At 36.4% G+C, this 24416-nt stretch overlaps 2 protein-coding genes across 3 annotated transcripts in view; one reads left to right on the forward strand and one right to left on the reverse strand.

Moving 5' to 3' along the window:
- The window catches only part of LOC150106336 (uncharacterized), a 580415-nt gene extending 575056 nt beyond the window's left edge, over positions 1–5359 (reverse strand). The window contains 1 exon segment of the mRNA XM_090393088.1: positions 5204–5359. Within this exon segment, the coding sequence (XP_090249214.1) occupies positions 5204–5359 (156 nt within the window).
- A 354-nt stretch (positions 5360–5713) lies between these two features.
- Positions 5714–24416, forward strand: part of ReepA (Receptor expression enhancing protein A) — a 194292-nt gene continuing 175589 nt past the window's right edge. For both annotated transcript variants that reach the window (XM_090392373.1, XM_090392374.1), the window contains exon 1: positions 5714–5913. In XM_090392373.1, the coding sequence (XP_090248499.1) occupies positions 5882–5913 (32 nt within the window). In that variant the 5' untranslated portion in view covers positions 5714–5881. The remainder of the gene's footprint in view (positions 5914–24416) is intronic.

The raw sequence follows: 24416 nt of genomic DNA on the forward strand, positions 1-24416 counted from the left end.
ACTTTTTTTAACGTTGCTATTTTTTCGAATAATAATAATAATAGCTGATCGACACAACTATAGGTGATAAAGCCATTTGTAACAACACCACTAAATGTGTATGACTTTCAAAAGCAGACGTGCGAAAAAAAGTTAGCTATGAGAGCTACGGCTGAAAATGAGGAATTATATGATAGAATATCAAAAGGAAATGTATAAATCGCATCGATCTTTTTAGAGAATATCTTTTAAACTGGTGTACCGCGAGATAATTAATGGCTGTAATTTTTTTTTTATTTTTTTTATAAGACCATTCAAAAATTTAAAATCTGAAAATATGCCACTATGTGTAAGGCTATCTTCCTGACTGACGGGATTATTTTGGCGCGTAAGACTACGTAACAGTCACCGCCAGAGAGCGCCCCGTAGTGGCTGCACCAATTAGTACCTCCTCCTAACTTTCTTGTTGTATCACTTCAGTTAGTTTGATTATTACTTTAGTCACACTGTGTTCACTGTTTTGCGTGTAACACAATGAACAAATATAAAAGAATGATAGCACCCTTGAAGTACAGTTTAGAGATCAAATCAACGGAATTCTGGTTAAAGCAGAAGGGAAATTCTTGCAGCCTTTTCAAGCATAAACTGATTAAAAAAAAAAAAAATTAATGTTCTTGGAAGCAAACTCAAGCTTCATATTTAAAAAAAAAAAAAAATTCTAAAAGATTTTATTCGGAATTTTTATACAATTTTCTCTGTGTGCTACGACATGAAAAGGTTGGGAAGCAGTACTTTAGACGACAACAATAGTGAATACTGACAATTCCTGCGAGAAGATAGCTAATGCTTTAAACCAGTTTTATGAAGTGGCTGCATCACTAATTAGCACCTCCTCCTAACCTTCTCGTTGTATCATCTCAGTTAGTTCACTATCTCGATAGCGAACTAAAGAAAAAAAAAAAAAAACGAGTAACTAAAAATGAACTTGAAATACGACTCGAAGGGTACTGGAACCATATCAAACATGTTATATTAAGGAGGATAGAGATAGTTAAACTGCCAACTTTAATAATGAGAGTTACGCGATTTTAGAGGAAGTTTCAGTGGATTAGACAGGGCAATTTTATTATGATACTATTACCAAGAAATCAGATGCAATAAATAGTTTTAATATCATATACTTGAAATTTAGATGATGTGGTGCACACTCGTCTTATGTACAAAATGGGAAAATATGTCGTCTACGACAAGTCACTGAAGTAGTTAGAATGGTTAAAGGAGAGAAGGCTGGCTGGTTGTTTGGGATTTACGGTCGAAGCAATTAAGGCTATGAGGCCAGTGTAAATTATGTAAATATGTTTGTAAATTGCGTGTGTTCTTCTTGCCTGTTTGCCTGTTTTGCGGAATGAAAACTTGCCACTTCGATATAAGACCTACTAACTCACCTTCAGTTGAGAAATCCTCATAAAGGTTCCTCGCGTCCTTTATACGCGACGGAATTCAAACCCATGCTCTTCGAGCTAAAGGGCATCGTCGATCCGACTGAACTACGAAGGCATTATCGATGTTATTAATTTTTCATAATTATACTGATAATGAAATTAAAAGTTTAATGTCTAACACAATGACACCAAAGTGGATAGACGGCAGTTTATAACAAGGACTTATTACTTCAGGCTGACTTAAAGAGAATACAGTAATGCCATATATTTAACGCTTCTCTGTTTTGTTTCGTATAGTGCTCATGCTTAGTAATTTCCGAAAGTAGCCATTACCTCAACATCGCTAACATCCAGTCATTCGGTTCGCTTCGTGCAGAATACATATATGGATCAAGGAGAAACCTCGAAAGAGTGTGGGTCATTCGAGATTCGCGGAAAGTTCAATAGCCTAAACTCGCATCTAAAATACAGTATAATTAGACTCATAGAAATTCACTCAATACAAGTTCATTACTGCTCTACTGTATGTATTTTCATCTTCTAATGGAATATCTTATAAAGATCCCGTTCAGCACTTTTTCTAACCTAAGCAAATATCGGGGTATTACTGTATTTCGTTGGACTGTGGAATGGCAATTAATTTAACCCCTTAAAATGTGAAGTCCTTCACTTAGATAGCAGAAAATTTAAGAGTAATTTACTATTGGAGTAAGGATAAACTGAGAATAGCAGCAGATGAAAAGAACTTAGAAACAGTATGAAATTTTCTAAAGAATGTAGTAAGAGCCTAGGATTACAAACGGGATTCTTTCGTTAATTTGCAGGAATTTTGCTAGTGAACGCAAAGATGCAATTATTCTCCTATACAAAACAATGATTACTCGTAATTTAGATTATTGTATGCTTGGATCCCTATCTTAGAACATAGATATACTGACGAAATATGGAGGAGAATGACCAGACCGATATCTAGAATGAGTTGTAAACATCGGGAGACATAAGGAGAATAAGTGGAGATTTGATTAAAATCTACAAAGCTGCTAAGGGATTGAACAATCTGAATTATGGGTTATATTTTTATATTGTGACGGGATTCACGTATACTCGGAATTCGCGTATTTTAAACGAATAAAGAATGTTGTTCTATGTGAGATTTACGAAAACCTTATTTAGTGGAAGAGTAACGTACAAGGAAGTTGGAGTGGTCTTCTACTCGTAGAATCTCGTTAAGACAAGAACAAGACCGAAATAAAATTATACAATTAACTCCTTAAAATTTAATCAATAAATAAACTTTTTGTAATGTGTTTCCCTCCCACGAAGAATCCTGGTAGGTAGATTGCTGACACCGCGAGTGAGGAGGTGATATTTGACGTGTTCATAACCGTTATATATTACTACAAAAATACTAAGAATTTTCCACGAAACTTTTCTGTAATTGCTTGGTAAACTTCAAGTATCTTTAAGATTTCTGCACCAAAACTTTGTCTTTTGACGAAAATTTATGTCTCTCAGCCCTAACTTATAAATGTTTAAGTTGATTATACAGTATACTGTTTGTTACTGATTATAATGAATTATATACTATTTTTTTTAGACGATTAAAGAGAGGAAAATGCATCGGTGTATTTTCCTCTCTTTAATTGTCGGTTGCAATGCATCGGTGCATTGCAGTGCATCGATGAATTGCAATGAAAGCTTTCCGTAGATAGGAAAGCTTTCATTGCCTCCGGTGATAAGTTCTGGCCTCCACAAGGTTAGTTGCTAGGGTAATAACATTATAATCAGAGTCGCCCCTGGGAATTTTGCTGCCTCTTCCCCCTTATTTTTCGTATAGTTTATGCCAATTTTGTCCACCAGTGCAAATACACGTCTTGCACCGTCGGCCCTGATTATAATAATATTAATAAAAATCAGCTATGGTCAAGATTAATTCTGAACTGCAGTTGGTTTATGGTTTACTCCAGGAAATACAGTGAGCTCTTATTAAGAACAGTTTTGTACATACAAGCTGCAACGCATGGGGTTTAGATATTAAGTAGATGGAGTGGGATTGGCAACTGGCTGTCTGATATAATCATATGGTTGGGGGGAGCAATATCTGGGAAAAGGAAAATTACCAGTGGGATTCCACAAGGCTCTGTACCAGAACTATTACTACTCGATCTTTATATCAATGATACCGTCACCCTATGATTATATCGGACACTGTGAAGCTGGGAATGATTGTTAAGTATGGTGCTGATGTGGTGACTATTCAAGATCTGAATAAGCTGGAAAAGTAGGCAGATGGACGGGGATACTAATGTGAAACTGCTAAGTGCAAGTCTTGAACTCTGGGATCTGTAGATGGGGGACGGCATACTTTACACGTGGAAATATAGTAGAGAAAAAGCAGGATCTTGTGGGTGATGGTGGTTTGAAATCTGAAATTCAAGGGGAATATTGAAAATGTCTGTAAAGACAACTTAGATGATTGCTGTTATATTAAGAACATTAATATTACAGCAGAGATTTACAAAAAAAAAAAAATTGTAATGATTCCGATGTACAGGACCTTGATCAGGCCACATGTAGACTACTGTGCTCCAATCTGGTCACTGGGATTTGAAGAGGATTTGAAGACGAAAATGATCTCAGGACTGTGAAGTATTAGCTATGAGGACATACTGAAGTTATGTTATCTGGAGAGTTTCGCAGAGAGAAGGCGAAGGGTGATGTGACTGAGAAGTTGAAGCAATCGAAAGGTAATTACATCATGGATACGAGAAATTTTTCAGATAGTGGAACAAAAGGAAGAAACATGAACTAGAGGCCATCTTTGGAAACTGCAAAAGAGAGTGGTGAATAAGATGAGCATTTTTTAAAGTGGAGTGTGACGGGTGAACGGAATGCATTATGAATGCTAGGAGTGAATAGGTTTAAGTTCAATATGACAGCTATATTTTAAGTAGGGGAGATTTTCCGTGATAAAGCTATGGAGTTTTGTATAAACTTCTCACTTCCTAGACGAGTGTTTGACTCCAGGAGAGAACTCCAACAAAAACATTTCAATAGCGTGTAAGGTTTAAGATTTTGCAGCCAGTATGAAGTGAACTCTTGAATCAAGTTTCTCACAAAAGAATGCAACACTTTCCATGAAATGCCGAAAATAGTAGTGATTCCACATTAGTTGCATAGCAGTAATGCACTCTACTATGCATCTTTTTTTGAGATGCATATATACACACACGCCTTTTTACTAAATTCGAGATTAAAGTGTCAATCCATGTAAAGCGGTTCACTCATAAATACATAGCGGACTAATTTATATTAAGTTTTATTTTTATCTCATCTGGAAAAGAAAAAAGACGAAAGGCTTATGGCAGCCTTGTTCACATACCTGTTAAAAAATAATAATAAAAAAAAGATTTAATTGCATGTTCTTTTGGTTATTCCATATATTAAGACTTTTGCTTGATAACCAATAAGAAGTTAGATGCTGCATATTTTGTTATCGATACACATCTGGGAGTGTGGGACACAGGTCAAACATCATCTGTAACAATATGTTTTCATTCAAACAACCCGCCCGTAGACATCGAACACTATCACAAGCTGAGGGCTCTACAGGATTTCAAAAACAGTACGGGAATGTATTATAAAAATTCATGCATAAAATACAATTTCAAATACACATGAGATTTTCAGATAATCTATACACTGCAGTTATATTTACTTAAATCTCACAATTCAGAGAACACAAAACAAAAAACAGACGGAAAGCTTACGCTACCACTTACTGTCAGTTCCGGATGTTTTGGATCCTTATGCGAGGCAGCACGCACGATCCCGGCCCGCCATTCCCACTCAGAGATCCTGGAGAATTTTAACTTTCCAAAGCCACAAACAGATAAAAACCTTTTACCCACGATTTCTTCTCTATGCTTAAATGCCATGACACAAATCAAGTATCCATGATGACGTTTTGTAAACACTTTCTCTTCCTGAACAGTGTGATTTAAAGCAAAACACAAACACGTCCCCGTATGCGCAATGATAACCACATACTATAGTAGAGTTGAAAGGTCGCCACGTAACACTTTTAAGCTTACGCAACCTTTTGCACTTTTCGTAGAAAAATAGTTCTGTATCACGTGATATATCTTACAGTAGTCATGACTACGGATGCTGTTTTGTTATGCTTGGCCAATAACATCGTGGCAGTTCTGTTTGAAATAATCCTGTATTGCTATGTTCCCGCCCACCATGTATTTTCTAAGGTGACGTCACATTCCAACATGGCGCTTTTTGCTTGGAATCGTAGCAGTATGTCTTACTGGCCATCTGAAGCAATGACAATGATATTGGAGTATAAGTAAAAGTTAAAATTATTAAACTGAGAATAATTAGCATTTTATCTTAATTTATTATCGAAAACGTATGAAAGGAATCTCAGCACCTGAATTCCACTTAGGAAAATGGTTTCTGCTATAATCTCACGACTTGTGATGTAAGATTTTTTTCCTTTGCTTTTTTTGTCTTTTGTTATTAAGAAGTTCATTAACATTTGCACATCTGAAACTATCACAGTTGAGTGCCATTATCATTATTGAATGAATCACTGCGCGTGAGTTGATTTCGAAATTTTTGATCTGGTATTATGTTATGCAAACCTTTAAAAATCCAGGTGAGCAGAGCATAGATAGAGAGAGGAGGGGGTTGGGGAGATTTTTATTTTAGCATGGTAATGGCTGTTCTACATCACTTTTTACTTGATATTTTAATATGATAATCAAAACTGTAATTCAAAATATCTGAGTACAGATTAAACACCACCTTAGTAATATTTCTTTATCTTTTCTGTTAATTATACTTGTAATTAATTAAACTGTGCATTTTCATGCCTGGTTTGTTTTTTGATACCAATTTTCAGGGAGTGTGAGTAGGAAAATGACTATTTGTTTCAATATGTATCAGGGTTTTTTTTTTTCTTTTTAAATGTGATAATGTAGAAGGAATATTGTGTGCATAAGGATGATGTCAGTTGTGACTCTTCTGGCCTGCTGCTTATAATTATCATAAGTGTTGTGTGGAAAGCTAAGTCTGAATATGAAAAGAAACTGGCTCTGCAAGTTAAAGGCAACCCAAAAGAATTCTATCGTTATGCTGCAAGTAAAAGAAAGAATGAATTTGAAAGAATAACAGTACTGAATGCAGATGGTATGCATGCGACTGATGCAGAAGTGATTGTTCAACTAATGAGCAGCCATTTTGCTAAAAGCTATCAACCTGGTATATGCAGCATTGAACTCGCTGCTGCCTCTTCACCATACAATGAAGCTCATATGGATGCGGAGGAAGTACTACAGTTGTTCCACAAACTGAATAAGAATTCTGCAATAGGACTGATGGGATATCAGCATAGATGCTAAAAGAGTGTTCAGCTGAACTGGCAATTCCCATGACCAGGTTATATAATTTGAGTCTCAGAACAGGAAAGATTTCACAGGAGTGGAAAGAATATATGGTAATCCCATTTCACAAGGGTGGTGCAAAGAACGATGTATCCGACTATCAACCAATCAGTATATCAGTAGTGGTGATGAAAATTTCAAAAAGATTGGTTAGGGCTTGCATTCAGAAATGGGTTGACAGAGAATCTCTACTTCGCAATGAACAGCATGGGTTTACTGAGGGAAAGTCATGTTTTAGCAACTTGCTCACATTCTATAATAATGTTGCCACTGAGTTAGACAAGGGGAATGGATACACCATGCTACTTTTGGATTTTGCTAAGGCTTTTGATAATACTGCATGGAATACTGTTGCATAAATTGGAGAATATGGGATTGGATTATAAACAGTCTGCATGGATAAGAGGATGGCTGACTGACAGATTTCAAAAAATTCTATAAGGGGAGGAGGGAAATCTCCAAGATTCAAGGTAACCAGTGATGTGCTGTCTTAAGGACCAGTCCTTGGTCCATTGTTATTCAATCTGTAACATTAATGACATACAGCTATTTGCTGATGATGCAAAGATAGGTAGGGTAATCAGGAGTGCTGCTGATATGCAGTACTTGCAGAATGATTTGAATAGGCTGGAATTGTGGGCATGTGATAATGGCTGTCATTTCAATGTTAATAAATGTAAAGTAATGTACTTTGGTGTGATTAGATATCCAATGCAGAAACCTACCAATTATAATGTGGGATTATGCTTGAAGAAACTGATGAAGCTAGGGATCTTGGAGTTTTAATTGACAGGAAGTTCAAGGGTCATATAGCAAAAATTGTAAATACAACTCAGAGAATATTGGCAATGATGAAATGAACCAAAAGATAAGGAAGTCATTTTTGCCTCTTTACAAGACCTCACTTAAAACTATTGTGTGCAGGTCTGGTTTCCATGATGATTGTGATAGTGGAGAGAATGCAAAGGAGTGCATCAAAAATAATATCAGGATTGTAGAATACAGGTTATGAAGACAGATTGAGAATTTGTAGGCTGCAGACACTAGCATATAGAAGAAAGAGAGGTGATATATTGAGACTTACAAATTTCTGAAAGGGTTGCACAGAATTTCAGTAGGTGAAATTTTTCATTTCCTGGAGGGTGGCGAAAGGACAGGGCTTCCATGAAGTTTGAGAATGAATTCTGCCAAAAAGGAGGTTAGGGCTGGAGCTAGATTTTTCTCTCGTAAAGTAGTGCGTGATCGGAATGGATTGCCGTTGGGTGTTGTGTGTGTGTGTGCACGCGCAAGTAGCATGAATGAATTCAAGATTGGGTATGACAGCTGGAGCGAATAGTATAGTTTCCCCCTGAGTTCCTGACTCCCTGGTAGTCTCTCTCTCTTAATAATAATAATAAAAAAAAATGGACCAACAAAAATGTTGCTTCATTTGCTCCATTTTCTGTACAATTTCATGTATAAGTTTAGTTTAATCCTTTATCCAAGTGTGAGCAAACAAAGTTTGCGCCTGAAAGTATCTTCAGGACTGGGGTAAGGTAGTGCAACACCAGGCAACTCGTTGCAAAGGTGGAGAAAGTCTCATCACTCCTATCTCAGTATCTCTCATAATGCAAAGCACATCTGCTTGCGGATATGTGTAATGCTATGCATTAAGGCAAGGGCCACTACCCATACTGGTTTCGACCTTTATTGAGGTCTCGTCAGTGGGAGCCAGGCCCAGTAGTGGAGATACAAAGGTAGAAGCAATGAGAGGTCATCCTAACCTATAGGAGTTGCCAAAGGGTGTGCAACATTATTATTAAATTACTCTGGATTCAGAGAAAGATGTTGAGAGTTTATTTTTCACTTGGTTAGACTATAATAAGTTTAGTTTAATCCTTTATCCAAGTGTGAGCAAACAAAGTTTGCGCCTGAAAGTATCTTCAGGACTGGGGTAAGGTAGTGCAACACCAGGCAACTTGTTGCAAAGGTGGAGAAAGCTCTCTCATCACTCTAAAATCAATTCGTTTGCTCACACTTGGATAAAGGATTAAACTAAACTTATTATAGTCTAACCAAGTGAAAAATAAACTCTCAACATCTTTCTCTGAATCTAGAATAATTTAATAATAAGGTTGCACACCCTTTGGCAACTCCTATAGGTGATGAGATCTCATTGCTTCTGCCTTTGTATCTCCACTACTGGGCCTGGCTCCCACTGACGAGACCTCAATAAAGGTTGAAACCAGTATGGGTAGTGGCCCTTGCCTTAATGCATAGCATTACACATATCTGCAAGGAGAAGTGCTTTGCATTATGCGAGATACTGAGATAGGAGTGATGAGAGCTTTCTCCACCTTTTGCAACGAGTTGCCTGGTGTTGCACTACCTTACCCCAGTCCTGAAGATACTTTCAGGCGCAAACTTTGTTTGCTCACACTTGGATAAAGGATTAAACTAAACTTATTATAGTCTAACCAAGTGAAAAATAAACTCTCAATTTCATGTATACAACATAGTGTGACATTTGCTTTGTAATGTAATTTATTATTCTAGTGGGAAGTCTACAAGCCTAATAGGCAATGATGTTTTCATTCACATCCAACATCTTATATGAGCACCACCTTGGGAGAACAACCTAAATTCATGTTGATACCAGGATGTATGTATTACTATTACCAAATGTGTTCAATGTCAGTTTTATGTTAGTAAGGATAATCTGGAAGAAAATCAATATTAAAGTCTGAAATTGAGAAACTTATGTTATAATAAAAAAAATAATATGGAGCTCAGCAGGTAAATATCATAAACTGACTAATATTCACACTGTGGCCAGATTGATATGTGTCCCTTGAAATTCACCACATGTGTAGGCCAGTCTGTGTATATTATTAAATTTCGCAATTTATATTCATTCCTAATTAATTTTTATTTATTTTTTTTTAAAAACTTTTTCCCATACATATTTATACACAAATGTATAACAATATTGACATGTTCTTCATTGCCAATTTATATAACCATTATACTAGCCATAACAGCTATCCGATTTTTGCTTAAGGTTATATAAATTCTCCACTTTTATAATCCATTGATTTAGAATATTTCATATAAGCGCCTCCGTAGTGCAATTGGAAGAACGACGTTGTGCCCTTCAATTGGAAAAGGCCTAAGTTCAAATCTCGTAATGATGGGACGAGTCTTTTTATGGACTTTTTCAATCAAAGGTGAGTTAGCTGATCTCATATGGAGGCAGTAGGGTTTTTTCCTCCCGGAAACTCTGGTTTTTCATCCCGCATACAGACAAATCGGCTCTTCAGAACACACGCAATTTATAAACAAAAAATACTAGCTGTGGTGGTGGTGGGCGGTAGATGGCGCTGATTTAGATGATTGGTAGTAGAGGTTCGGTGTAGTAGTGGAGATGGAGAGTTGTACAATGGGTGTCCTCCCGCGGTGAGTCTTCGGACTTCTTGGAGGTGTCACGAATAATAATAATAATAATATTTTCTACTCTACAGAGTAGAAAATATATGGAATATCTATCATCAGAGCACATTGTATGTTTCTTTTCCCTCCTTCACGCATCTGTCTTTTTTAAAAAGAATTATCCTTATATAAAGTAGTCTGGTTCAGAAAAAAAAACATAGCAAATTCCTGATGTTTTATACAACCCTCGACTAGCTTATTAACTTCAGTTAACTCTCCTATTAAATAAAGTTATCACATAACTGACAACTGGATTCTTTTAACTGTCACAACTTAATCCCTCTACACACTAACTTGATCTTCTCTGAATACCCTTGGATTTCTTGACATCCATTAAAAATCTTGATGCATAATCTGGGAGCCATAATCCAATATTAGTCAGACTAAAGACTTCTACAGGGTGTCTCAAAATTCACGCAAGGAGTAATTTTGATAGAAAACACAGGTTTTTAATTAAAAATTGTAATTTCTTATTGATTCATAAAGTATACAGTATAGGGTTACGCATGGAATAGCATATCGGGTAAATGGCCTCCACGGCTTTGCTGGCACATATGCACTCTTTTGTTGAAATTTTCCATGACTGTTTTGCATAAATGTGGCTGAATTTCGTTGATACAGTGCTCGATTTCCTCCTTCAAGGCGTGGGTGGTCGTGGACTTGTTGGCATAAACCTTAGACTTCAAAAAACCCCAAAGAAAAAAGTCCAACGGCGTTAAGTCACATGATCTGAGTGGCCAATTCTGATCACCAAAACGAGAAATTACACGACCAGGAAATGACTCATGCAGTAATTGAATTGTTTCTCGGGCTGTATGGCATGTGGCACCGTCTTGTTGAAACCACATGTTGTCCACATCCATATCTTGCAATTTAGGCACAAAAAACTGGATTATCATGTCGCGATAGCGAGCACCATTAACTGTTATTGCCTTACCAGCCCCATTTTCGAAGAAGAATGGACCGATGATGCCTCCAGCTCAAAATCCGCACCAAACAGTGACACGTTGCGGATGCATTTGTTTCTCAACAATCGCTCGTGGATTTTCTGAACCCCAAATGCGACAATTTTGTCGATTAACGAAGCCATCAAGATGAAAATGAGCCTCATCGCTGAAGATGATTTTGTTCGAAAAATAAGCATCCACTTGTTGTTGTTCCATAATCCATTCAACAAACTCTCTTTGCTGTGTGTGGTCAGTAGGCTTCAGTTCTTGAGTCAATTGAACTTTGTAAGCATAAAGATGCAAATCTTTCGTGAAAATACGCTGTAGAGAGCTTCTCGAAATGCCCAATTCAAGACCACGGTGCCGAATTGATGTTCCTGGACTCTCAGCAACACTCTGATGAACTGCTTCAATGTTTTCTGTTGAACGACTTGTTGGACGGCCAGAGTGTATAAGATCACTAATTGATCCAGTTTCCTTGAATTTTTTAATTCAACTTTTCACTGTTGATGAAGTTAAATCACTATTCCGACCATATTTTGTACGAAAATTGCGAACTGTAGCTGCCAAACCTTCATTATTTTTAAAATATTGCTCAACAATGAAAATGCGTTGTTCTTTCATGTAGCGCTCCATTTTTAATAACCCTGAACTGTCAGCTGTCATGCTGTCTTTTTTTTCTCGTTGGCAACACTTTACTGCACAAATGGCACTAAATTTAAATCTTGCATGAATTTTGGGACACCTTGTATAAAGGTATCATCACTTCCTTTCTTTTAATTAATTGCACAGTTTTACTACTTCACTGAACCAAAGTCTTTATCAACCAAAATAATCAAATCCTGGTATTCATCACATTTCCTAAGACCTATCTATTCAATTCATAAATCATCTTCTTCTTACCAAATTGTAGTTCCAGTTGTTCATATTTAAATTTTAAATGTCACATTCCTGTCCATTTTTTTTCTAATTTTTTAAGATCATATAAGAGCTTAGGTGATTTTAACAATTGACTACTCTGCTTAACTTTATCATCAGCAAATTCCTGATATGCACCCTCTAGGATATATTACAGAATATATTATTAATAATACTACATGAAAAGTTTACATCATTACTAACGTCTTATCAACAATTTTCCATCAAGATTCCATTATTATCAAATCTTACGTTTGTCTTCTTACTGTATTACTTCATTCTTCTTTGTATCAATTCACTTAAGAACGTGTTCTTGCATTGAATCTTTTTCCTGTCGTCCTGGCAATAAACACTTGTTTTGCTAACCTTTCCTTTCCAATTCTGTTAAGTGAGTGCTCACATACACTTGAATGCTAATCAAAAATAATCCTGAATGCTAACATTTTTAATGTTATTCTGCCACTGATGTTGTCTGTTCACTTCCCTATATACATATATATATATATTTCCCCCCCCCCCCTCAGAGCTCTCATAACTGTGATCTCCTTTCTTTGATCATATGTTTTATTTCTAATCCAACTCTCAGGTCCATAAGTTAATATTTATTCGAACACTTATCTTATATATAGCTAGTTTAGTGTTTTTGTGTCTAAATAGCTGAAATGTTTAACCTGTTTTATAGGTTTTTTGCTCAGGATGCAGTTGATGCTTTCAATGTTCCTGCCTATGTTCATAGTCTTTTTATTGCTGATTTTCATACCAAGTTTATTATAGTAATTATTCAATTAAGTTAGGGAGTCTTGCAAACTTGTATGAATTTAATTAAGAGTAGAACATCATCTGCTTAAAGAGCAGATTTGAATATCTCGAATTTTTATATCAGGCCTAATACCACTTTTCTTTCATATTGTAATCCATTTAAAAGATGAATAACAGTGGAGATAATGTGCACCCTATTCTCATACTTGTTTGGACTTGTACCTCCTTCATTTGACTGCTTACTGACATTTAAAATACAGACTGTGTATTGTTCAATATAATGTCTCATAAAATAACTGTAGCATTATGAACAGCTCTTCTCTTGGTATCTTACCATATGCATTTTGCAGATCTACAAAAATTCTTGTTTTGTTCTCATGATTTCTCTACTAAATATGTTAAAATGAAAATCTGATCACAACCTCTATTTGCCTGAATCCAGCTTGTTCTTCACATTTCCTTTCCACGGTTTTTCTTGCTTTCTCTCCTCAGTTATGCTTGCCTAAATCTCACCTGGAACATGCAGCAGGAAAATTACTCTACAATTCTCATGTTCCATTTTATTTCTTTTGCTATAGATTGGTAATCAATCATCTGGATTTCAGCCTTCTTTCCAGGCCCTTCTGAATTATGCAGTGTAGCCACGTGAAAACTTTTTTACCTCCATGTTTGTTATTTGAACATTACTAGAAATGTTATCAACTCCAACATTTTCACATTTCAGGTTTATAATGGCTTTTCACTTCTCTATTTTTTTTCCCCAGAACTGTCATAATTGTGATCTCCATTCTTTGATCATATGTTTTATTTCTAACCCAACTCCAGATCCATGTTAAACATAAAATCCATAAAGATTGTTAAATGAAAATAAGAAGTGATAGACACTTTGTATTTTCATTTAGCAATCTTTCAAAGTAATTACACCAGATATCTAGAATATCTTCAATTTTCATGTCACCTTTATCATCTTTGATTTCTTTTTGTTACTTTTTTATTCCTTTTTTACTTTTCACTTTTTCAGAATTCTCTTTACGACAGATAGTTGAGAAATCATGGGAATATAACAAAGATCTGTATTTAAGTTTTGTAGATCTGGAAAAGGCATATGACAAGGTGCCAAGAGAGAAACTATTTGAAATGCTACAGTTATGTGGTGTTAATGGGGCATTATATCAAGCAATACTTAATCTTTATTTGAGTTGTAAGTCAGCAGTTAGAATAGAAGGAAGTACAGGAAACTGGTTTAATGTTAAATCTGGTGTCAGACAAGGATGTACATTATCCCCTCTGTTATTCATTATTTATATGGATCACATCATGAAGGAAAGTGGTATTAAACCTGATATCAAAATTGGAGATGTTAATGTCAGCTCTTTGCTTTATGCAGACGATGTTATACTTCTAAATAAATCTGCTAAAAGTCTGCAAGATTCCCTTACTAAATTGAATAACTGTTGTAACAGATATGGTATGAAGGTCAGCATTAAAAAGACAAGGACAATGAAAATAGGCAGAAACATTGAAAATATCAGCTGCATTGTGAATGGAGAACCTATAGAACAAGTAAACATTTAAGTTACTTAGGCACGATTTTTAGTGAAGATGGTAAATTAAATATGGAAATAGATAACAGAATCAACAAAGCTGGTATGGTAGGAAGTCAATTGAATAAATTCATATGGAATAAAAGAGAAATTAGTCAGAACACTAAATTAGCTGTACACAAGACAGTGTTCAAACCAGTTTTAACTGATGGATCTGAGAGCTGGTTTAGAAGTAAAACACTTGACCAAAGACTAGAGACCGCAGATATGAGAGTCCTGAGAAAGATTAGAGTCGTGAACAGATGGCATCAATGGCAATATCATGTAAAAAACATGGATATTAGGAAAGAACTTGACATTGTCAGCATCCAGGAATGCGTTAGCAGAGGTAATCCCAGGTGGTATGTTCACTTGAGCAGAACTGGATAGGAAAGATTAGCAAAACAAGTGTTCTCTGCCAAGTTGGCAGGGAAAAGACCTAGAGGAAGACCAAGATATAGGTGGATTGATACAGTAGAAATATAAGATCTGATAATGTTGGAGTCTTGACAGGTAACAGATTGATTTGGAAGAAAATTGTAGATACGAAATTAGTAATGATGTAAGTTTTCATGTAGATGTAAGCTATCATATCCTGTACACCCCTTGAGGGTATATATATATATCAGGAATATGATAATGATGATTCTCCTTTTACAATACTCTTTCCTCTCTTTCTAAGCTTTTTCAATAGCTTCCAGAACATTTTATCATTTTCCTGATATTTATCTTATGTGTTCTTACCAAATTCTTCCCATAACTTTTGTTAGCTTCTTTTACTCATTGCTTCATTACATTTCTCAGTCTTCTCTCAGATCACATGCTCACTTAGTTGCTAAAAACTTTTGATATGTTTTCTTCTCTTCCATGACTGCCTCCAACTTTCTGAGTTTGCTACAGAGTACTGATCTTTTAATTTTTTTCTGTCCATGCAGGCAACTTCAATACGTCCTTCCCTGGCTGAATCAATGTAGTTTTTCACTTAGGTTGTCTGCAAGGTTTGATTCTTGTTTTCATACTCATGCATTTTTTCTTGAATGATATTTGTATATTTGAGTCTACAAATTCACCTCTGTAAGCTGCTCATTTTGGATTCTTATTAAACAGTGTGATATTTAATTTTATTCTGCTCAAAACTAAATGGTAGTTACTTCCTATTTCAGATCCCCTATTTGCTCTTGTCTCTCTTTAATAACAATAACATTGTCAGTGAAATTTTCCTTATTTCTTGTTTTCTCTCTGTGAATTTGTACACATGTTCGTGTTGGAACATATTAGTGATGACTAATCCATGTTCTGAGAGAAATTCATCAGGAACTTACCATTATAATCAGTTTTGCTCTTTTCTCCTGATTTTCCTCAAATATTTCCATATCTTGTTTTCTGTTGTGCTTTTGAAATCTTCAATAAGAACCAACTTTTTCTTTATATCATCTGCCCCTCTCTGATAATTCAAATAATTCATCCACTTCTTTCTTAGTAGAACCATTGGCACAATAAGACTCATTGTCCCATTCTCTGTTCAATGTTTATCCACATCACTCAACTTGATACTGCCTGCCATTAGAAAACTATTCTCTTGTTTAGTGTTGAATCCTATAGCTTCTCCTTTCTTTCCATAATTGTTATTCAGAAGAATCTTGCTTATTTTTGTCTTTGTATCAGTAACACTATTTACATTGATATGGTCCTTCTGTAATTCTTCTTCTAATGCAACTTCTTTTTTATTGATGTCTTATATACTGATGGCACCAATCTTGAATTCTTGAGTATTGGTGATTTGGAGTTTGTTCTGGTAGCTGATTTTTCATTGTTTGTCCTGATTCTTTGTCACATGCTAATTTTACAATTAATTTTTACAAAAAGAAGGCCCCCCTGCTAATTTTGTCACATGTGTGACAAAATTAGCAGGGGCCTTCTTTAACCAGGCAGTGAATTAGATGGCATGAAGTTAACTCTTATTTCTTTAAGCCACTACAGAATGCAGTTTGTTTTGCTGAATCTCTAATTGTTAACTCATCCTCATTTGCTTAGTATTGAGGTAGATGCCTACTGATAGGGATACGTGGTTTGACCCCCTTAACTTAAGACCAAATTGTGTTGTGCATTATGAAATATGATATAAAGTCATCTGCCTTCAAACCTCTGTTTGCTGATGCTTGGGTAAAAGATAAAAAATATATATCATTTCTTTTCAAGATAATTTCCATGCCAAGCATGCTTATAAGTTTTCATTAAGATTTCAATTTCTTAAAACTCCTTAATTATTATTGTTGACTTTCACTATAACAGACTAATGTAAACTCTATTGAAATCACATGGATACAGTGCTCTGCTAAAAGAAATTCACTATAACAAACTCTTCCTGTCATTCTTATGGTTTTTTTTTGTTGTGAGAGTAATCTGTCTTTTGAAATGTTCTTGATTTGTTTTTCATATTTTGAAACAAAGAAAATATTGTCGCAACCATGTGTGATGGTTTCAATTCTTCAGGTTCTCTGTGATTAAATGAGTCATGGGAAAGTGATGTAACCATGCTAAGCAGCCAAAGATTTATTATTATTATTATTATTATTATTAAACAAGACCTCATGGAGTCAAAGACTCATCTAGGAGGTCCTTTTATCTCACACACATCTCATCATACCGGGTCTTAAACACATTCAAACTCCTTGCAGACACCACACTCTCAGGCAAGGCATTCCAATCATTCACAACTCTGCACGAAAAAAACCTGCCTCTCACTCCCCTACTCACACCCTCTTTATACAGTTTCCAGGGATGACCTCTGGTTCTCCCCTGATCTCCCACTATTCGCTGTAGAACTTCTCCACCATTGATCCTATAGCAACCCCTTACCAACTTGTAGGTCTCTATCATATCTCCCCTCTTCCTTCTCTCCACTAGTCTCTGCAAATTACATCTTTTCAATCTTTCCTCATACTCGACATTCCAGAGGTCAGAAACTACCTTAGTCAGTCGCCTTTGGACCCTTTCCAACATCTCCTCATCCTTCTGAAAACCAGGTGACCAAATCTGGGCACAATAGTCCATGTGTGGCCTAATCAAAGCCTTATACAATGGAACAAGAATCTCCCTACTTCTACACGTCAGTGTCCTCCTCATCATTCCCAGAAGTCTTTGTGTTGTCTTCACAATTTTGGCGATGTGACCCCTAAATTTTAGATCTTTATCCACTATCACTCCCAGATCTCTTATTTCCTCTACTTCCAACAATATATTCTTACCAAGCATAAATTCTGCATCCCATCTTTGTTTTCCAAATTTTAAAACCTTACATTTTGCAACATTGAACTCACACCCCCATTTGCTTGCCCAATCACTCAATTTATTCAAGTCTTCTTGCAAGGCCACAACATCTTCACTACTCTTTATGGTTCTTCCCAACTTTGCATCATCTGCAAACAACTGAATATCTCCATCCAAATCTTCGCCAATATCATTAATATACAAGTTAAATAGTAATGGCCCTAAAACAGATCCCTGAGGCACTCCACTAGTGACTTTCCTTTTCCTGGATATTGCACCCCCATACACAACTTGTTGATTCATCTAGTAGGCTTTCCCATTGGGGGATCACTCATAGTGATCAATAATTATGAGTCAGTAATGCAGTTGGAAATTCTAAAATTACTGAGTGTAATCTGGAAGAAAAGGAAAAGAGTAGAATATATAACTAACAGGTACTTACTGTACTCATTCATTGAATCAGCATTCACTGGATTAGCAAAATCAAGACTGTATCAGCTGAACAACTCAGTGCTTACCTTTGCCAAAGAAGTTGCTCAGATCAGGATCAAGATAGTAAGAAATTTAAGTAATAAATGCAGAAATCGGATATGTCCATATACAAGTAGTAAAATAGTGTATATATTAGAAAAATACTGTGGATCAGAGATCACTTGGTTACATCATATGTGAAACTGGACAAGAAATTATATTCTTGTTTTAAATCTTAGTGATTTAAAACAACTAAGTATAAGCAAACAAGGTTTGCACATGAAGTATCTTCACAACTAGTCTACTTGTATATAGGGAATGTTGACTTCACATCAATTATACCTCAGTATCCCATAGTGACTAGACATCATTTTACTATTTGTATACTGAAAATATGACTTTTGCATTGATTTAACATCTGACTTAAATCAGATCATTTTTAGTCACAAGACAAAAGAATATAAAAGTATATGCTGCAGTATTAATCCAATCTGTCTTTCTGAGTCTAGCTCCTGCTGATGAGACCTCAAAAAAGATCAAACTGGTCTGGGTAGTGAACTACTCTCATAATGCATAGCAATATACATGTCTGTAAGGAAGTGTGTTTTGCATTATATAATACTGAAACAATTGATGTCAACAGCCTCTATGGATGAGTAGACTAATCGTGAAGGTACTTTACAAGCATGCTTTGTTTATTTATACTTGGGTAAAGGATTAAAACATAGATATACTTTCTTGTCCAGTTTAATAATGCTATCATACAGTTGGCATAGCATAGCTGGAGTATCATCAGCGCCAGCTACTGTATCCAAAGAAATTTCTTAGTCACACAGAATATGCTTACATCATTTGTCATGGTCGTAAGAGAATGGCACTCTTTCAGAAGAAATTCTGAAAAATAAATTTCTTTTTTAAGTTACTGTAAACACCTCTTAGGTTCATATGTTAAATCTGTGCATGTATAACAATTCTGCTCATGCAAAATTTTTTTTTTTTTTTTAAATAAAATTCAGGATTTATACTGAAAGTTGTAACAGTTTTGCATCTGTCTTAGATCATTTTTAGTCACAAGACAAAAGAATATAAAATTATATGCTGTGGTATTAATCCAATCTGTAGGGTGTCTCTGCTGGAGACCGATTAAGAGTTTCATAGGTCTTAGACATTAAGGCTTGTAAGTTGATTATTATTTGTGTGCCTTCAATCTGTTATGACCTGAAATTGAATCTGGTCACAATGTGAGAGATATTTACAAGGGATTTATAAACTAAATGCATGAATTAGCTAGTCTTATATGAAAAGTCATGATGTTTCTTTTCCCCCAATGCAAGCAAACTGGCCCACATACAGATATGCTATACAGTATTTACCATTGTCATTTAGCTTCTCAAGTGCTCATAGTTAACATGCACTGAAATAAATTAGGAAGGTAAAAAATAAGAGGAAAAAATATATGCTAAGTTGGAGCCCTCCCTTTTGCATTAAGATCAGCCTGTATTCTCTGTGACATTGATTCAACTAAGTGTCTGAAACATTCTTCTGGGATGTTTATGCTTGCTGTCACCACCCAGTTGTATCAGATTGGATGGTGGCACATTGCTGCTGCTGTGAACTGTTCATTCCACCTCATCCCATGCTCTATTGGTTTGAGGTCTGGGCTGGCCACTGAAGTAAAAGAAATCCGTGTGTAGAGGCTTAAGTGCTGTGAGGACATCATGTTGGAGGCTTAATGGATTTTTTACAACACTCAAAAAGAATTAAAATAGAATTTAATACTTCCTATATTTCGTCCTAGTCACTAGGACATCTACAGGGATTACAAAAATACTTAATGTAACATGCACACACAAATCTTACAATACTAAGCCCAACCACGTGGGTGACACTAAAGTCCTATCTAGGTGGAGCGCCCTCTAAGGGTGGTAGTAGGTGGCCTGGAATGTAAGGTGGGACCTCTGGTGATGAGTGTTTCCCAAATCTTCGGAAGCTTAATGCAACCATATTTATTACGATTTGGTTGGTTTCTGAGAGCTGCTGCTTCTAAGAAAAGTCTCTCTTTCTTGAATTTGCTGTAGTGGAGCATGGTGGTTTTCTTCCATGATACTCTGTGGGTGGTGTCCAAAACATGGTCAGCCAAGCCTGAATGGCCATAGTTGTGTTTACAGATGTAAGACTTGTGTTCCTCCAGGCAGATGGATGCTGATCTGCCTGTCTGTCCAAAGTACGCCAGCTTACAGGAACAGGGTACTTTGTAAACTCCAGGCAGCGAGAGAGGAGGGAGCTGATCTTTCGTAGAATGGATAAGGGTAGCAAGTTTGCAGTAGGGCTTATGTGCTGTGTGTATGCTATTGTGAAAAAATAGCCAAGATACTAAAAAAGTACAACATACACATAGCATATAAGCCCTACTGCAAACTTGCTAACCTTATCCGTTCTATGAAAGATCAGCTCCCTCCTCTCTCGCTGCCTGGAGTTTACAAAGTACCCTGTTTTCCTGTAAGCTGGCGTACTTTGGACAGACAGGCAGATCAGCATCCATCTGCCTGGAGGAACACAAGTCTTACATCTGTAAACACAACTATGGCCATTCAGGCTTGGCTGACCATGTTTTGGACACCACCCACAGAGTATCATGGAAGAAAACCACCATGCTCCACCACAGCAAATTCAAGAAAGAGAGGCTTTTCTTTGAAGCAGCAGCAGCTCTCAGAAACCATCCAAATCTTAATAAATATGGTTGCGTTAAGCTTCCAAAGATTTGGGAAACACTCATCACCAGAGGTCCCACCTTACATTCCAGGCCACCTACTACCGCCCTTAGAGGGCGCTCCACCTAGATAGGACTTTAGTGTCACCCATGTGGTTGGGCTTAGTATTATAAGATTTGTGTGTGCATGTTACATTAATTACATGTAATACTTCCTATATTAATTACATTAATATAGGAAGTATTAAATTCTATTTTAATTCTTTTTGAGTGTTTAAAAAATCCATTAAGCCTCCAACATGAAGTAAAAGAAACGATGTCATGTTTTTTTCCAAGCCACTTCAACATGCTACACACTTTGTAGTATGGTACATTATCTTGCTAGAAGTATCCATTTGACAATTGATAAATTGCAGTCATGAATCTGTGAACATGATCAGCAGTGATGTTAAGATAGGCTGTGGCATTCAGGCAGTGTTCAGTTAGTATCAGCGGACCTAATGCATGCCAGAAACATTCCTCACACCATTTCTACTACCAGCCTGAGCGGTTGCTGCTTGGCAGGAAGTGTCCATGTCCTTATGTTGTTGCTGCCATATTCTAGTTCTGCCATCAGTATTATGAGACAGTATAAACTGAAACTCATCAGTCCAGGTGACATTTTTTGCATCCATCAACTGTCCAGTGATGGTGACCACTGAAGCTGCATCTTCCTTTTCTTAGCTGATAGCATTGGGACCCAGGATGGTCGTCTGCTCCAGTACTCCATATATGACAACATGCAACAAACTGTTCACTCCAAGATGTTGTTCTAAACACCATTATTGTATTGAGCTGCGATTTAACGGGTTGTGGCCCTCCTGTCATGTCTCACAATTCTTGCCATTCTTCTCTGATCTTCAGTGAGCTGTTTCAGTCCACAGGATTGCCAACATTGCATGTTGGCTTGAAGTTGTCTGATTACTACACTGCTCCTGGTATATTCTACATACTTGTTGTGTATGCTTAAAGTCACTTAAGTCACATCTTCCTGATTTATATAGCAAACTGCATCTGCATGATTCATTGTCTTTACGAACAGTCTAATTTCCTAAATGAGGAGGCATTCCTAATAAAGTGGCCACTCAGTGATAATAAAAGAAATCAGAGTAGAGTTAGTTAGTTACCTCAATTTATTATTATTATTATCAACACCTGACCTCCATGGAGTCAGACGTGAGAGGTACTCACTATTGCATACAATGCTCATCCAACCGCGTCTTAAACTGATTCAATGTGTCCACATCCACAACACACTCAGGCAATGCATTCCACTCACCAACCACCCTCCATGCAAAGAACCTGCTTCTCACTCCTTTGCTCACACCCTCCTTATACAGTTTCCAGCAGTGGCCTCTTGTTCTACTTCCAACTCCAATTCTATGAAAAATCTCTTCCATGTCTGCCTGATAACAACCCCTGAATATAAGAAAGATTCTGGTAATTGGACCACATGTTTATTAAGATAAATAACAATAAAAAACTCTTGGTGTTTTTTTATTGTTATTTAACTTCATAAACATGTGGTCCAATTACCAGAATAGTTTTTTTTTTTATTGTTATCTTAATAAACATGGGTTCCAATACCGGAATCTTTCTTATGAACTGCTAAACCACAGAAATTTACACCTGCAACCCCTGACCGATTTATATATCTCAATCATATCCCCCCCCCCCCCCTTTTCTCCTATTCACGAGGCTCTGCTACTTACATTCCCTCAATCTGTCCTCGTACTCCACATTTCAAAGACCACTGACTACCTATGTGAAACTTCTCAAGATTTACTTATTTATTAATTTCATTGGTTTTCAAATATTGTGCAGATTCTAAAAAAAAAAGTCAAGTTTGCATTTGCTGTTGTGAAGCATTGTAGTTTTGTTCCATTTAATTCAAATGAGGAAAAAAAAACCAACTGAAAAAAAATTACTATACAAAATGTCTAAGGCATGGTCAGCTAGACCTGACTGATCATAATTGTGGTTGCTGATATATTTATTGTTTTTCAAGACTAATGCTAGCAGCTTTTAATACTGCAGTTCTCAAACCTTCTATGTTACTAAGATACTTTGATGGGCTCTAAATTTGGCCATACTCTTAGGCACGTAATTATTATTATGTAACACCTCTTGGGAGTCCAAAGACTCATCGCAACTCTCTGTCTCCACTAAATGCAACTACCTTCATCATCTATACCACATATGGGAAACCTGCGGGCCAGATCCGCCCCTCTACTTCTTTTGATCTGGCCCTAATCTTTTCAGCGAAGTTTGTCTGATTCATGGTGGGAGAAAACATGGTGTGTTCTACTAACTCACATTAAGCTGACGTCATATGACTTGCGCAAAGCACACTATGTTTTCTCCAACCAAGGTCTCTTTCTCACTTTGACTAGTGGCGTGTGTGAACGTGTTCAGTTCGGTAATTGTGTTGGTGTTGTGCTTTGTTCAGTGCCTGCATTGATGTTATGTTCTGTTCGGTGCCTGCATTGATGTTGTGTTCTGTTCAGTGCCTGCGGTGTAGAAGACAGTTTTGTTTGTCAGTTCTGAATATCGCTTATAAATTTGGGACAATGTCAGGGGTTATTGCAAAAAAAAGAAAATTAGATGCAGAGAATCGTCAATTTCAAAACAACTGGATGGAGGATTATTATTTTATTCTGAATAAAGGTTTGCTGTGCAACGAATCTATCCGTCAACAAAGAATACAACTTGCAGTGACACTTTACTTTGAGACATGCGGATCACTGAAAAATTGGACAACTATGAAAAGATGAAATACAGAAGTTGAAGAAGAACTTGGATACCCAGCAGCAAATATTCGACAAGCAAAGAATGCAGCACCACAGCATTGTCAAAGCCAGCTTTGTGGTAAGCGAAAAAATCGCTAAGCATTCTAAGTTATTTGGTGAAGGAGAATTTATCAAAGAATGTCTGCTGGATGTTGCAAGTATAATATGTCCTGAAAAGAAAAAAGACTACGAGAATATTCGTTTGTCGAGATGTACCTGTTGTCTGATGGATAGAAATTATGGCTGATGATATCAAAAAATGTTTAAAAGAGAAGATTACTAGATTGGATGCATTTTCAATTGCTTTGAATGACAGCACTGATGCCTCCGATACAGCACAACTGGCAATATTTATTCGAGGAGTTGATGCAGATTTCAGCATCACATTAGAATTATTGGCGCTTCGGCCGTTAAAAGGAATAACTACCGGTAAAGATATATTTGAAACAGTCAACACAGTCTTCGAGAGAGAGATTTGGACTTAAATGGAGTTCGCTATCTGGCATACGTACTGATGAGGCCCCTGCAATGGTTGGTGGACAGAAGGGATTTATTGGAATAGTTCATGAAAGAGCAATAGAACTA

The sequence above is a fragment of the Typopeltis vanoorti genome, chromosome 5 (genome assembly GCF_054136105.1).
Source record: "Typopeltis vanoorti isolate ZY-2024b chromosome 5, IOZ_Tvanoo_1.0, whole genome shotgun sequence".
In the NCBI taxonomy this organism is placed as follows: Eukaryota; Metazoa; Arthropoda; class Arachnida; order Uropygi; family Thelyphonidae; genus Typopeltis; species Typopeltis vanoorti.